This window comes from Vipera berus, assembly GCF_964194415.1.
Source record: "Vipera berus genome assembly, chromosome: 1".
NCBI classification, from domain to species: Eukaryota; Metazoa; Chordata; class Lepidosauria; order Squamata; family Viperidae; genus Vipera; species Vipera berus.
Genome location: NC_138202.1, coordinates 287749043 through 287762451, shown reverse-complemented (window position 1 = coordinate 287762451; position 13409 = coordinate 287749043). Strand labels below are relative to the sequence as shown.

The 13409-nt window shown below is 40.6% G+C and overlaps 1 protein-coding gene across 2 annotated transcripts in view; it reads left to right on the top strand.

The window, feature by feature from the left end:
- Positions 1–8890: 8890 nt before the first annotated feature.
- Positions 8891–13409, top strand: part of B3GALNT2 (beta-1,3-N-acetylgalactosaminyltransferase 2) — a 34893-nt gene continuing 30374 nt past the window's right edge. Inside the window, exon 1 of one of the 2 annotated variants that reach the window (XR_014024551.1) lies at positions 8891–9199. Coding sequence is in view for 1 of the 2 variants with exons in the window: in XM_081313204.1 (XP_081169330.1) it covers positions 9088–9199 (112 nt within the window). In the remaining variant the exon portion in view is untranslated. The remainder of the gene's footprint in view (positions 9200–13409) is intronic. The other variant, XM_081313204.1, reaches the window with a different exon arrangement.

Below are 13409 nucleotides of genomic sequence, written 5' to 3'. Positions count from 1 at the left end.
CTGATCAACAAGATCCAGAGCATGCTTTTTCTGCCAGACCTGATGGGCCAGGTAGACACAATTGGAGAAAAGTGGTCATTGAAATATCTTGATTCTATGCCATGAAGAGCTTTATAGGCACTAACCAGCATCCTGAATTGCACCTAAAAACTTGTTGGGAACTAGTGCAGCTTAAAAGCCAGACACAGATAATGCTTGATTTATAACTCGTTGCTTTGCAAATGTTCAAAATTACAACAGAGCTCAGATAAGGTACACAGGATCCAAATTTGAAGTTCTGATGGCTGTCCCCCACCAGAGTCACGTGACTGCAATTGTTGCTCTTGGCAACTGGTCTGCATTTACGGCCATTTGCAGCACTTCATAGTCACGTGACTGTGATTTGTGTCTTTTTTTTTTTTGCAAGAAATTGGTGTTTACTTCCAGTTTCCAGAAGAAAAAAACATCCATTGCAGACGATGGATTCATTTAACGACCATGGTGTTTGCTTTACCACTGCTGTGTTTGCTTAATGACTGCTGCAAAACAAGGTCATAAAATTGAGTGCAGTCAAGTGATGACCCGCTTAACAACCGGCATGACTTATGACTGTAATTCCAGGCTCAATTACAGTTGTAGGTCAAAGACTATTTGTGTGTAGTACGTACATACTAAAGGATGCCCATAATTGCTCATGCTGCCAATTGTAACTTTCCTTTGAACAAAGGACAGCACCATTTAGACTACGTTGCATTCTAATCCATTTGGGAGATGAATGAAACACGAGTGACCATGCACAGTTTTTCCTGATCCAGCAAAGGGTCAATTAGTGCAGGACATGAAATTGTGGAGAAGCCCACTTGGCCCCAGTTACCGCTAACCCCATGAGTCTAGGAGAACTCCCACATTCTACATTGGTTCTGTGTGAGGAAACACAACTCTGCCTAGAACTATAGACAGAAAATCTAAAGTCCAGGATTCTGGATACCCTAAAATCCAGAAGCATTTTTCAGTCCTGCTTGGTTGAGTTGGAGCCCACACATAAAAACAGAAAATCCACAACCCAAGATAGGACTATACCTATTCTGACATGCCCTTATTCAATGGCTTTATACATATGTTAAACAGGAGTGGGAAGAATACTGGATCCTGAAGAGCTCCACGAAAAAGGGAATGTGGGCTCAATTTTCTCCCTCTCATTAACATCAATTAGAACTGACCCCAGAAGGAGGAAGATAACCAAAGCAAAGTTCTGCCCCAAGTAAAAGCCCCCAGGACTGATCCAGAACAACAGCATGTTCAATGGCATTGAAAGCCATAGAGAGATCAGGGACAACCAGGATGTATGCATTACCTTCATCCTGCTCTTGCCAGAGGTCATCCAGAAGCAGAATCAGTGCTGTTTTGGTCCTATCGCCAGGCCTGAAACATGACTGAGAGGAATCCAGGTAACCTGTTACTTTTATTGTCATCTGCAGCTGTAGTCAACCACCTCAACAATTTTCAATAGAAGAAAGAAGGTGAGAGGCAAGTCAAAAATTGCCCCAAATAGTGGGGTTAACTGATGGCTCCTTTGGGGGTGGGGGAGAAACTTGATTGAGATTTAAGTTGCAGGGAAACAACTAAACATCAGGGATGCAAACTGAAAGCTGTTCCAAATTTGTGGGACCAGATGTGTATGCACAAACCATAATACAAAGTGACCTAGAGACCAAGATCTGGGCAAGATCTGTTTAATTTGTGGATATTTTAATCTTGTGTTTTATATTTTACATGTTACATCATCTAATATGCCTTATTTTAATTGTGATGCTTACAAATAAACAAACAAACTTAGAGGATTACTTAATCTCATATTTTGTTCTTACAATGGCTAGCCAGACCAACGGAAAGCCATTTAAAAGTAAACCTGTTACTAGGCTTCCCATTGGTCTGGCTAGCCCTTGCGGAAACTTCTGAAATATGGCCAAGAAAACTGAAAAGACTTGTCCAGATAGTCTCCAGGAGTCAACACTGCTTTGAAGGCATATTAAGAAGACTGCACAGACTGATCACAGACAACGCCATTAATTTCCAGCCAAGACTGGATAATCAAGTGCCTAGAAATAACAGGAGTCAGTAGAAACATCAGAAGGTTTGTGCAAAGATCAATGGCATAATGGAAGACACAACTGCTGCTCGATGGTGATAAACTGGTAGAGGTTAATATCAAGAGAGAAATCTTTAAGAAGACTCATTCTGCAAGAGGATTGCATTGACTGACCGCAAAGAATGGCATGACAATGTAGCAACAGTGGTGCATTGGAAGATCTGCAAGAAATACCATTTTCCTGCAAGCAAGAACTGGTGGGACCACGGAATTGACAAAGTAATAGAAAATGAAGATGCTAAAGTGCTCTTAGAATTCAAACAGACAAGTACTTGCCACATAACACTCCAGACTTAACAACTGATGATAAGAAAGACAAAAGACACTGGAGAGTGGACATGGCAGAACCTGGAGACAGCAGAATAGAAGAGAAAGAAATGGAGAAACTCACAAAATATGAAGACCTCCAAAGAGAAGTAGAATGTAGCAAAAGAAAGCAAAAATAGTACCAACAGTAACAGGTCCCTTGGGTGCAATCCCCAAACAACTGGAGCACCACTTGAACATCTCCAGCATTGACAAATTCACCATCAGTCAATTGTAAAAAGCAGATTTACTTGGAACAGCTTATATCCTGGGTTGATACCATTAACAACAAGAAACAACAACATCTGCTTATCCCAGGTCTTTGGGAAGGACTCGATAGGTGGATTAAAAATGCCAAATCCAGTCTAAACATCTGGCTGACTATGCAACAAATCATAATAGCCATTGTTACAGTAAGAATGACAAAAAAAAAGTCTGGCTAGTAGATGCGTAGTATCTGAAGACAGCAGAATAGAAAAGAAAGAACTGGAGAAAATCATAAAATACAAATACCTGCAAAAAGGAGTAGAGTGGTTATAATATACTATTAGTATTTCATCATATTCATCCTTCCATAATCAATCCTAGCATAACGATAAAACCACACTACTTCTTTCTGCACCACAGTAAAATCTTATTTTACTAGTAGCTCTAGTTTCTAGAACTGTATGTATTTGGAAGAGCTATCTCTTTACATCCACTATGTATTCAATCTATACTTGTATTTAAGCAAAAATTGTGATATTTAAATATGGTTTTGGAAAGCAAAAAAAAAAATCAGTTGCTTTCTTCATACGATACTCAGGAACTAGGGAACCCTTTGAACATCATAACTGATTTTAATTTTAACAAGGCTGCATCGGTTCCCATGGCAACATATTTACTTCTGCTTTTCCAAATGATAGCAGTCTAACCGGCATAGCGAACATTGAAAATATAAGCAGAGGGTTTATCCTTCAAAAATGTAAGCACAACGTTTATTCTCTTTCCTACCCAATGTAAATAAGAAACAATATAATTAAAAGTGCATTCCGATATATTGACTCAGTTATGACATAATTTTAGAAGATAAATAAGAAAACACACGATGATGATGATGACAACCTGCTTACCAAGAATTTTCAAATTACTAATTGGCATTGTACCTACAACAGCATCTAGTTGAAAACAAGATCTTTCTATCCAAAAGGAGACAGCACAAAGCCATAAGATCAGCTCCTAATTGACAAGATGATTTTGGAAAACTGTAAGAGAAGAGCAACTTGAATGTAGCTTGGATTGATTACAGGAAGGTATTTGACTCCCTGCCACACAACTGGATAATTAAGTACATAGAAATAAAAGGAATCCTTTATATAGATAATCTGAAGCTGTATGGAAAAACACTACCTGAAACAGAATTACTGCTCAACATATACAGCCAAGATACTTCAAAGGAGTTTAAACTGGACAAATATGCTACCCTTACCATCAACAGGAGAAAAACAGTGAAAATTGAAGGAATCAAGATGCCTTATGGAAATAATACCAAGCATCTGGATGTTGAAGATCATTACAAATACCTGGGCTTCCTTCACTCTGACAGCATCAAGCATACTAAAATCAAGAAGAAGGTTAATAGTGAATACAGCAGAAGAATGAAAAATATTTTAAAGTTTAAATTCAGAGCTGGAAATACCATCAAGGTCACCATCTTTCATGGCTAAGGCAGGACTAGAACCCATGGTCTCCCGCTTTCTAGCCTGGTGCCAAACTGTCTTTCTAATGTTATTATATTTCTAGTATTATTAAATGGCAACACCTCCTTTCTCAAGTCCTTGGGGAGGATTGAATAGATGGACAAAAATGCCAAATCCAGTTTAAATTAGTTATAAAATAGTGATCCTAATCACCATTTCTAGCAGCTTCTAGAGAAGGATACTGTGATCAATTGTCAAAATGTGGCCAATTAAATGGCTATACTTCCACATGTTTTCTTTTGTCAATACCAGAATGGAAAACAGTTTGAAATGGAGCTAAACTCCAAATAATTGGAATTGCATTGGTATTATTTGTTCAAAACCTTGAGCCAAAAGGTCAAATCAACTGATAATAGAAAACCTTATTTAGAACAATCTAATACTAAAGATTTGTTCATTTAAGTACCTGCAGTCAATCAACCAGTTTTGTTCTGATCCTTGTAATGGGGCAGAAAACAGAAAACTGGCATGTAGTACTTTTAAGCAGTTTGTGTAACACCCATGGCTCTCTGCAACTGATTTTCGCCTCTAAATCTAGTTTAACTGTGTTCTTAATCCAGTCCTCACGAGAGTATCTAAATTGGCATCAGAAATTCTGCAGACCTGAAATTTGATTCTCAAAAAGCTTAGCAAATAGCCTTTAAGATTTCTTTGCTATCTACTTTTGCTGTCTGATTTCTGATAGAGAAGGCCTTGTACTATCTGGAGAAGCTGGGCTGGGCTTTAAATAGTTTTCAGTATTAAAATATAACAGTTGATCTGCAGATAAAAAGCAAGAATTTGGGACAGGACATCGAGTATGGTAGACATAATTACAAAACTAATCAAATTATTAAAAACTAAACTAACAATCCTAAATTCATCTAAATCCTTGATTATACCGATGCCATATGAACTAAGCATTGATCAGTTTGCAAATCATATTTCCGGTTTCATTACTTTAGTTTTATATTGAATCAGCATTTTAAAAGCTAATTTATTTTGGCTGAAGTATACAGTTGGAAGAAGTTGATGATACAATTGTCTAGCCTCAGTAGCTACATAAAATGCAAGATAAAATTTCTGCTGCATACTAATATGTATTTACTTCTTGTTTGGTGATTTATTGGTAGAGGAATATTTGGTGAGCAATATTATCCGAAAAGGATTCTACAGCTATCAAAATCTTTCTCGGATTATTTGTAAGCTATTGCTGCCATCTGCTGGATAAAGAAATAATAATTATGTATATGATCCAAAAATCGGTTAGGACAGGTAATTCCATTAGGACCTCAGAATTCAGTAATAAGCAACTAAGTGTATAATCATTTATATATTTAACTCCTTGCAAAATGTTATTTTTATTATAATAATTTGCTCTTTATACACATCAGCTGAAGAAAATTCATATGCCCACGAGGACAACAGATGTATTAAATGTGGAGGTGGATGAATGTAGTAGGGAATATTATTGACTGAGGTCCCCTTGGATAGTTAAGATACAGCTGACCATAAATATTATGTTTTGTTCTGCATTAATAAATTGTAGAGGAATTCCTCATATAAATAAATCCCCATGCTTTTCATATCAATAAAAAGGGGTTTATTTTCTGCAGACTTTGGAAATAACATCTGGTAGTGTAGTGGAGGTAGAGACACAGCAACAATTTGTTCTTAGCTGCGAAGTCGTGTCTGACCCATCGCGACCCCATGGACAACGTTCCTGCAGGCCTTCCTGTCCTCTACCATCTTCTGTAGTCCATTTAAGCTCACGCCTACTGCTTCAGTGACTCCATCCAGTCGTCCCCTTCTTCTCTTGCCCTCAATCTTTCCCAGCATTAGGCTCTTCTCCAGTGAGTCCTTCCTTCTCATTAGGTGGCCAAAGTATTTGAGTTTTAGCTTCAGGATCTGGCCTTCTAAAGAGCAGTCAGGGTTGATCTCCTCACAGCAACAATATCAGGCTATAAAAACAACTGGTACCAGCCCTAATTCAAATGTTTATTTTGATTGATTTATATTTCTTCATCACATCATAATACATGGAATCTTTCAGAAATTATTCCAAAAGAATAAAATGCAAATCCATCACAATAAAAGAAATGCCACTTATATGCAAAAAAAATTAATAAGTTCTAAACAGGGGTTGGCAACTTCCAGCTAATAGCTCATTGCTATTTTTCAAAAATTTAGTGATAACTCCATTGATTTTCTGTGGTGCATTTTTTTCCATTTCTTGAACCAACTTAAGACAAACTTAAGGACTTTAGACACTCTATTCCAGGGGTGTCAAGCTCAATTTCATTGAGGGCTGCATCAGCACTGCGGTTGCCCTCAGGGGGCCGGGCGGGTGTGGCCTGGGTGGGTGTGGCCTACTGGGTGGGCGTGGCTAGAGTGCGTATGGCCTACTGGGTGGGCATGGCCAGCTCTACATCGTTGGCATCAAGGGTGCCTATGGGGGCCTGGGCAGGAGTGAGACAGATCTGAGGGTCTCTGGCAGAAGGAGGGTCTCTGGGCCAAGGCCAAGGCAGTGGGGGCCATTCCGTCACTGTTTCCAGGATGGCTTCGCGGGCCACATGAAACCACTTCGCGGGCCGGATCTGGCCCCCGGGCCTTGTGTTTGACATGTCTGCTCTATTCTTTAATGTGCTTCCAGATTCCAATCAGTGGGGAAAAAAACCCCTCTTATGACATAATACCATCAGTGGCTATATTTTATATAGCTTTCAGAAGCCACACTTTTCCAGCACAAAAATCCTCATATACCTCCTCATAAGTATTTGGCAAATAAGAGAATTTCAATTCTTCCTCCCCTATAAAGATTACTTATCAGCCTATCTGCATTACTTTCTTTTTCAAGGTGCCGAATTGTGCACAAGGAAGTTCTTTGCATCGGTGACCTAAAAACTATTTCCAGACATGGGGTTAATGTTCCCTTGGAAGACTACTAAACCTGTCTTTAAAAAGAGCCCTGTTGGGTCCTTGGGTCTCCTATTGGCTCTCCCCTATTCTACAAACATATCAGCTATTTATGACAGCAATTTAGCAGTCTTCCAGAAGAAAAATAGACTCATGTCCAGAAATAGTTTTAGTGACAGGTCACTTGTGATAGAAGGTTTGAGAGGAACACAGGTGATTTCTCTCCCGTTTCACTTTGTGTCTTCCTTTAGGACTAAAAGGGAATGCAGACTTTTCATTAACTACATCCTAGCTTTTCTATATATCAAGTTGGTATGTCACAACCTGAGGGTTGCAAGGAGCATTGTGGGCACTCTCCGTCCCACTTCAATAGCAGTGTTGGCAGTGAAATGCCACGGTTGGTAGTACTCAGAAGTAGCTCATGTATTACACAGCATGATGCCACTGCTTCCCACAAAAGTAATAAAAATATTCCTTGTTCACTGGAGCAGAAGAAAACTTAGAACTTGGGCCAAACGTAACAGCATCACAATGAGCAGTACTTGACTTTTCCTAGCTTAAATTGACCTTGTTTTTTCAAAAGTCAGGTCTAGCACTTTATCAATCAAGTTCTAAACACATTTTTTTTAAAAAAGAGGTCTAGTGTTATTCCAAAGAAATGCAACATCTATGTACATAAGGAATCTGTAATTTCTAGCCAACCCTTTGCAAAGTGTTGGTCAGGCATTACCTAAAGCTCTTGCAGAAGCTGGATGTCCAGTCTTCCCAACAATCCAAGCCAAAATGGCCATGGAGGGCCATGCCATGAACTGGAGGGAGAAGCCTCAAGTGACCAAATAAGATCCGGGGAGATCCCATCCCTGATTTTGCCATCACCCACATCATCAATGACAATAGATTGTCCTTATCACTTGGCTCCTATCAGAAGAAGGAAGATGCTATTTTTAACACTGGAACAACTTTACTACAAGCACATTCAGGTTTCCTTTTTAGTGGGCTGCTTATGAGATGAAAGTGATACCCTGAGGATATTTCCTTTAAAATGGTAAGCAGGGCATCGTCATGGATGATTACTGGGGCTCGAGAATAAGTTCTTGATTTCTTCCTGTTTCAACGAAAACGACCGTTCTCCTTACAAACTTCCCACTTCCCAAAGGACAGGGCATTCCCATTCAATCCTGCCTCGTTTAGCAAGGTGGTGACGGCGGAGGCGGCAACTACTCATTCGGAAAATTTTGTTTTGAAAAGATTTGCTCCACATATTCCAGCAAGTGAAGTGGGGGCGGTGGTAGTGTAAAAATGGAAAGGCTCTGAAGAAAACGCCAGATGTCTTAAATCAGGGGTCTTCAAACTTGGCCCTTTTATGCCTTGTGGACTTCAACTCCCAGAATTCCTCAGCCAGCAAAGCTGGCTGAGGAATTCTGGGAGTTGAAGTCCACAAGTCATAAAAGGGCCAAGTTTGAAGACCCCTGTCTTAAATAAAAGTTTTCCTACTGGGTGCCTATTTTGACTTCAGAAACACTCATTCTCTCTCTCTCTCTCTTTTTTTAAGGGGAAAAATAAAGAGTTACAAAAACAATCTGCAGTTATATATAAACTCCCCGCGGGCCTTTTCCTACCTCCTCTTCCTTCCCTCCCTTCCACCGAGTCACCGGGAGTTAAGATCGCCTAGAAGGGCGATTTCCTTCGCTCACCTCCAGCCTTCGCTTCGCGCGAGGTGCCGGAGAGGCATCCTCCAGACCAGAGAGAGAGAGAGAGGGGGGCGCTGTCGGATGGCGCCAAGGTCAAAGCCGCTTCCGCTCCGCGCCGAGGCATTGTGGGGATTGTAGTCCTAGAGGCCCGGCTCTGCGCACACGCTTTCTCGGTCAGGGGCGGGACTCTGGCTTGGGGCCGGCCGCGGGAGGGGCCGGCGAGGGTCTCTGGTTCTGTGCTGCCGCCCGGAGCGAGGGAGGGCGAGGGAGACCTTTACCGTCCCCGCTCCGAGAGAGGCCGCGACGGCTGGGCAGCGGCCGGCGGCCAATGCGAAATTGGTTGGTTCTTCTCTGCCCGTGTGCGGTCGGGGTCGTGCTGCACCTCTGGCTTCTCCTCCTCAGCTGCCCGGCCAGCGGCCCCGGGAAACAACACCCGGCAGGTAGGAGGCGGGGGAGGCGCCGAGCCACCCAGCCTGCACGTTTGCCGCCCTCCCGCAGAGGAGGCGACGGGGCAAGAGGCATCTTGCGGGAGAGGGCCTCCTTCGCGCCCAAGCGACGGAGCCGCTCTGCCGGCGGCCGGCTTACGGTCTCGGAGAGCCAGGCGTGAGGTAGAGGAGGCGGGCAGCGCTCTTTCTTCCTCCTTGCAGCCAAACGGTGGGGCAGAATTCCCACCCACCCCTCCCCGGGCTCTGGAGGGCAAACCGAGGAGAGGTGGAGTAACCCTCATCTCGGCAGAGAGGAAGGCAATGGCCAACAGCCCTTCTGGAGCAAATAAGGCTGCTTGGAGAAATAAGAGAGCATGCGGGGGTCTTTCGTGGAGGAAAGAGCTTAAGAACTGGAGGGCAGAGGGTTTGGATCCAGGAGGATACCCTTTCGCCAGGTAGGAGAAAAGGTGCAGGATTATGATATACAGTTCCCCCCCCCTCCCAAACAATTGGAGAGAGAGGCTTGATAAAAGTAAGAGGGAAATGGCAGATGCTGAAGAACAGAGTGGGCTTGATAGTATATTGGATTGTTATTTTTTTTTACTAGTTCCACCAGCTGGAGGCATACGTTTGCATAACTGCAATTCTTCAAACAGTTAAGGTCAAAAATCCTTGCTAATCTACTGCAAATTAGATACAGTTGCCGGTAGATATGAATAATTTTTTTGCTTTTGGAAAATATGGAGCAGAAGTTGAGAAATAGAAAAAAAAGAAGAAATTAGATTGCTTTCCATATAGACTTTCCTTCAAGTCAGAACTTAGCTTCTGGTGATTTCATGGGTACGTTCATGCAGGGTTTTTTGACAGCTGTCGGGAAGGGAATGCTTATTGCTTTCTGGGATGTTAATTCCACTTCCCAGGATAACCTATAGGTCTGGTGTTCCCAAGAGGTCAGGCTTTGATCCACATTGGGTTGTCAATATGCTGCAATTTTTTGAGATATATTCATTGTAGGAAAACGAAATAGCAATAGAAGAATTTATCATGCTACTAATGCATTGATGTTTTATACATCAGTAAACAACTACAATGATTTTTTTTTCCTAAGGAGGCTTCAGAATTTGAAAATGATTTTACCTATCTGTCCGTCTGTCTTTTGTAACTATGCATCTATCACCACTCCGGTAATTTCATTCACCATCACCATAAATAAGCATGTCTGCTTCTCTGATTAACATTTCATGCATTTGATGAAGTAGGTTCTAATGTTTCATTTCAAAATTGTTTATACATATATACACATACACACACACACACACACACACACACACACACACACACACAAACATATGCAATTTGAAGAAACTTGTGGTTGTGTGGAAACTGGGGGTAAAGGAGACCTAGTAAATGTCACACTAAGACTCTTATTTTCATTCATAGAAGAAAAAAATAAGTGTGGTGGGTGACTTCTGTCAATCCTAGCAGTTATAATTAGTCAAGTTTTGAGAAGGACATTCTTTTTGCCTGAATTTTTTTGCATTTTTTTTCAGTGATATATGAATGACCTTGTCTTTAAGATAATTTTAAGTCCTAAAAGCATAGTTCCTATAAAGCAGTGTTTCTCAACAACTTCAACTGTTAGAATGTCATTCAAGCCTGACAAAAATATATGGCTGTGGCTGTGTTTGCAGTCCCCTAACTCTCCTTTCAAATCATTTTGAAGTGTGCCTATCTCTTGTGTATTAGCCAGAAGCCTCACACCAGAAAAAAAGGGCAAGGCCAGAACAAAAAAACCCCCACATTGCTGAAAGAATTCTTTAAAGGTAAAGGTTCCCCTGCACATGCGTGCTAGTCGTTTCCGACTCTAGGGGCTGGTGCTCATCTCCGTTTCAAAGCCGAAGAGCCAGCGCTTGTCCGAGGACGTCTCCGTGGTCATGTGACCGGCATGACTATACGCCAAAGGCGCGTAGTGGTCCCTATTTTTCTACTTGCATTTTTACGTGCTTTCGAACTGCTAGGTTGGCAGAAGCTGGGACGAGTAACAGGCGCTCACTCTGCTACGCGGCACTTGGGATTCGACCCGCCAAACTGCCGACCTTCTGATCGACAAGCTCAGTGTCCTAACCCACTGAGCCAGAAGCCTCACACCAGAAAAAAAGGGCAAGGCCAGAACAAAAAAAACCCACATTGCTGAAAGAATTCTTTAATTACCTGTAAAATAAAAAACCGCATTTTAAAAATTAAGTGATCCTTATAAATTTATATCAACCACTCTCTTTTGCACCCATAAATTTCACAAAGTTCTGTCTTCTTTGAGAAAAATAGCCAAATAATATAATAATAATAATAATAATAATAATAATAATAATAATAACAACAACAACAACAACAACAACAACAACAAAGATCACCTTTGTAAAAGGAAGGAAGGGAAAAAATAGAAAATAGAAGTTCTATTTTTATCGGCTGTGTCAAGGTTCTGATAGACAAGACCAAATAAATCAGAACTCGGAGGCTTGAGATTTCCTCAAAGAACATGTTTATTGGTTACATAGCATTGGCTTGGTCAAAAGTGAAACCAAGTCTGAAGATTCCTTCAGAGAGCAACAATATTACAAAGTTAAACTTCCCACCCCAGTACTATGCAATTAGCCATGTTCCCCAATAGAAAAGTTTGGCAGGCTTTCTAAATAAATACTCCCGCCCCTGTCTAACTGACAGAAATGACCTTTTACTGTTCCCAGGGGACAGTAAAAATGTTTAGACTAGTAGAAATCCTCCATCCCCCTCCCAATCTTGTGGCAACTTAGAGCGAAGAAAATGGCCGCAGCCAGGTTCATTGTAGAGTTGACACTAAGATTATATGCCCCTCCCCCAATTCATAGGTATTATATGGGAGAAAACTTTATTTTCCTATTGGGTAAATACAATCTGTTTATATCACCTTCCTGTTATTTTGTCCAAGCAGTTTTTCTTTTTAAGATCTTGAGTTGTAGTCAAGCAATATTTTAGTTTGAAAAGGTAGCTAGATCTTAATTATTCATTATATCTGCTTCATAAGTGGTTTGGGGAATTTGATTTCAATTCCCTCATGTTTCTATTTAATAAGCTGTAACAGAAAACTTCAACGTGTTCATGGAGGTCTATATTTTTATTAGCTTTCTGCCTTCTACCATTACCCTGGAAGTAGAACTAGGACCATATTCGTTTGTGCAATGTCTCATGATTTCTTGCTCTGTGTCCATATAACCATGTACTGCATCTTGTGTGCTCTATAGCCATGTAACACTTAAAAGTGTTTGGTATAAGATTTAAACTTATAGTTGCAGTAAACATAACTGTATTACATTACACAATCTGGTGTAATTATTTTCTTCCGTTAGAAGTGCAGAAATGCTTATTGATCTATGAATCTGTTTTGGAAGACTTGTATATTCCCTCTCTCTCTCTTTTAAAAAAGTGCCTCTAGAAAAATAGATAATCTAAGGAACTAAGGTTTACAGACAGAGCTTCTGTGATTGGCATCATGAGCTATTATTTTCCACATCTGATTAAAGTCTTCTCAGACATTTTTCAAATACCCCAGATGATGATGAAATAAAACATATTGTTCATCAAAAAAAAGATCCCTTGTGTTCAGTGCTAAAACACAGGTATAGGACTTGTGTTATGTGCCAATAATATATTTTGTTCAATTTTGATTTAGGAAGTTATATGAACTAGCCATGGTTTATGGCTTAGTAGTGGTGTGGGCTCATCTGATCAGTGTTTTAAATCATAGTGAATAAATTACAGCTGTGTGTGATATGTGAATCCAGTTGCAGTTCATTATTTAGATTAATTTCTAAAAAAAGAAGCCAAGACAAATTCTTACATAAAAATAGCTATATATTACCATCTGTGGATTTTGGTTAGTTACTGGATTCTGCACCTATCTTTTGACCACGCACAGAATCATGATAATCTCTGATTTCCTCCCCAACTCTAGAAAACAGCCCTCTTTTTGGTAATGAGTTTCTCAGGGATTTAGGGATTTTCCATTTAATGTTCTCATAGCTACAGCAACAATATCTCTCTCCTTTCTTCCAACAGCAGGTGCATAAGCAAGATGCTCATTTAATTGACATTCAACTCCAGGCAGTTTTGGATGACGTTGATTCTCAGGATCCATTTCAACCCAGATTTCAGTGCAGTTTTGAGACAGAAACAGCCATGATTTCCCGAG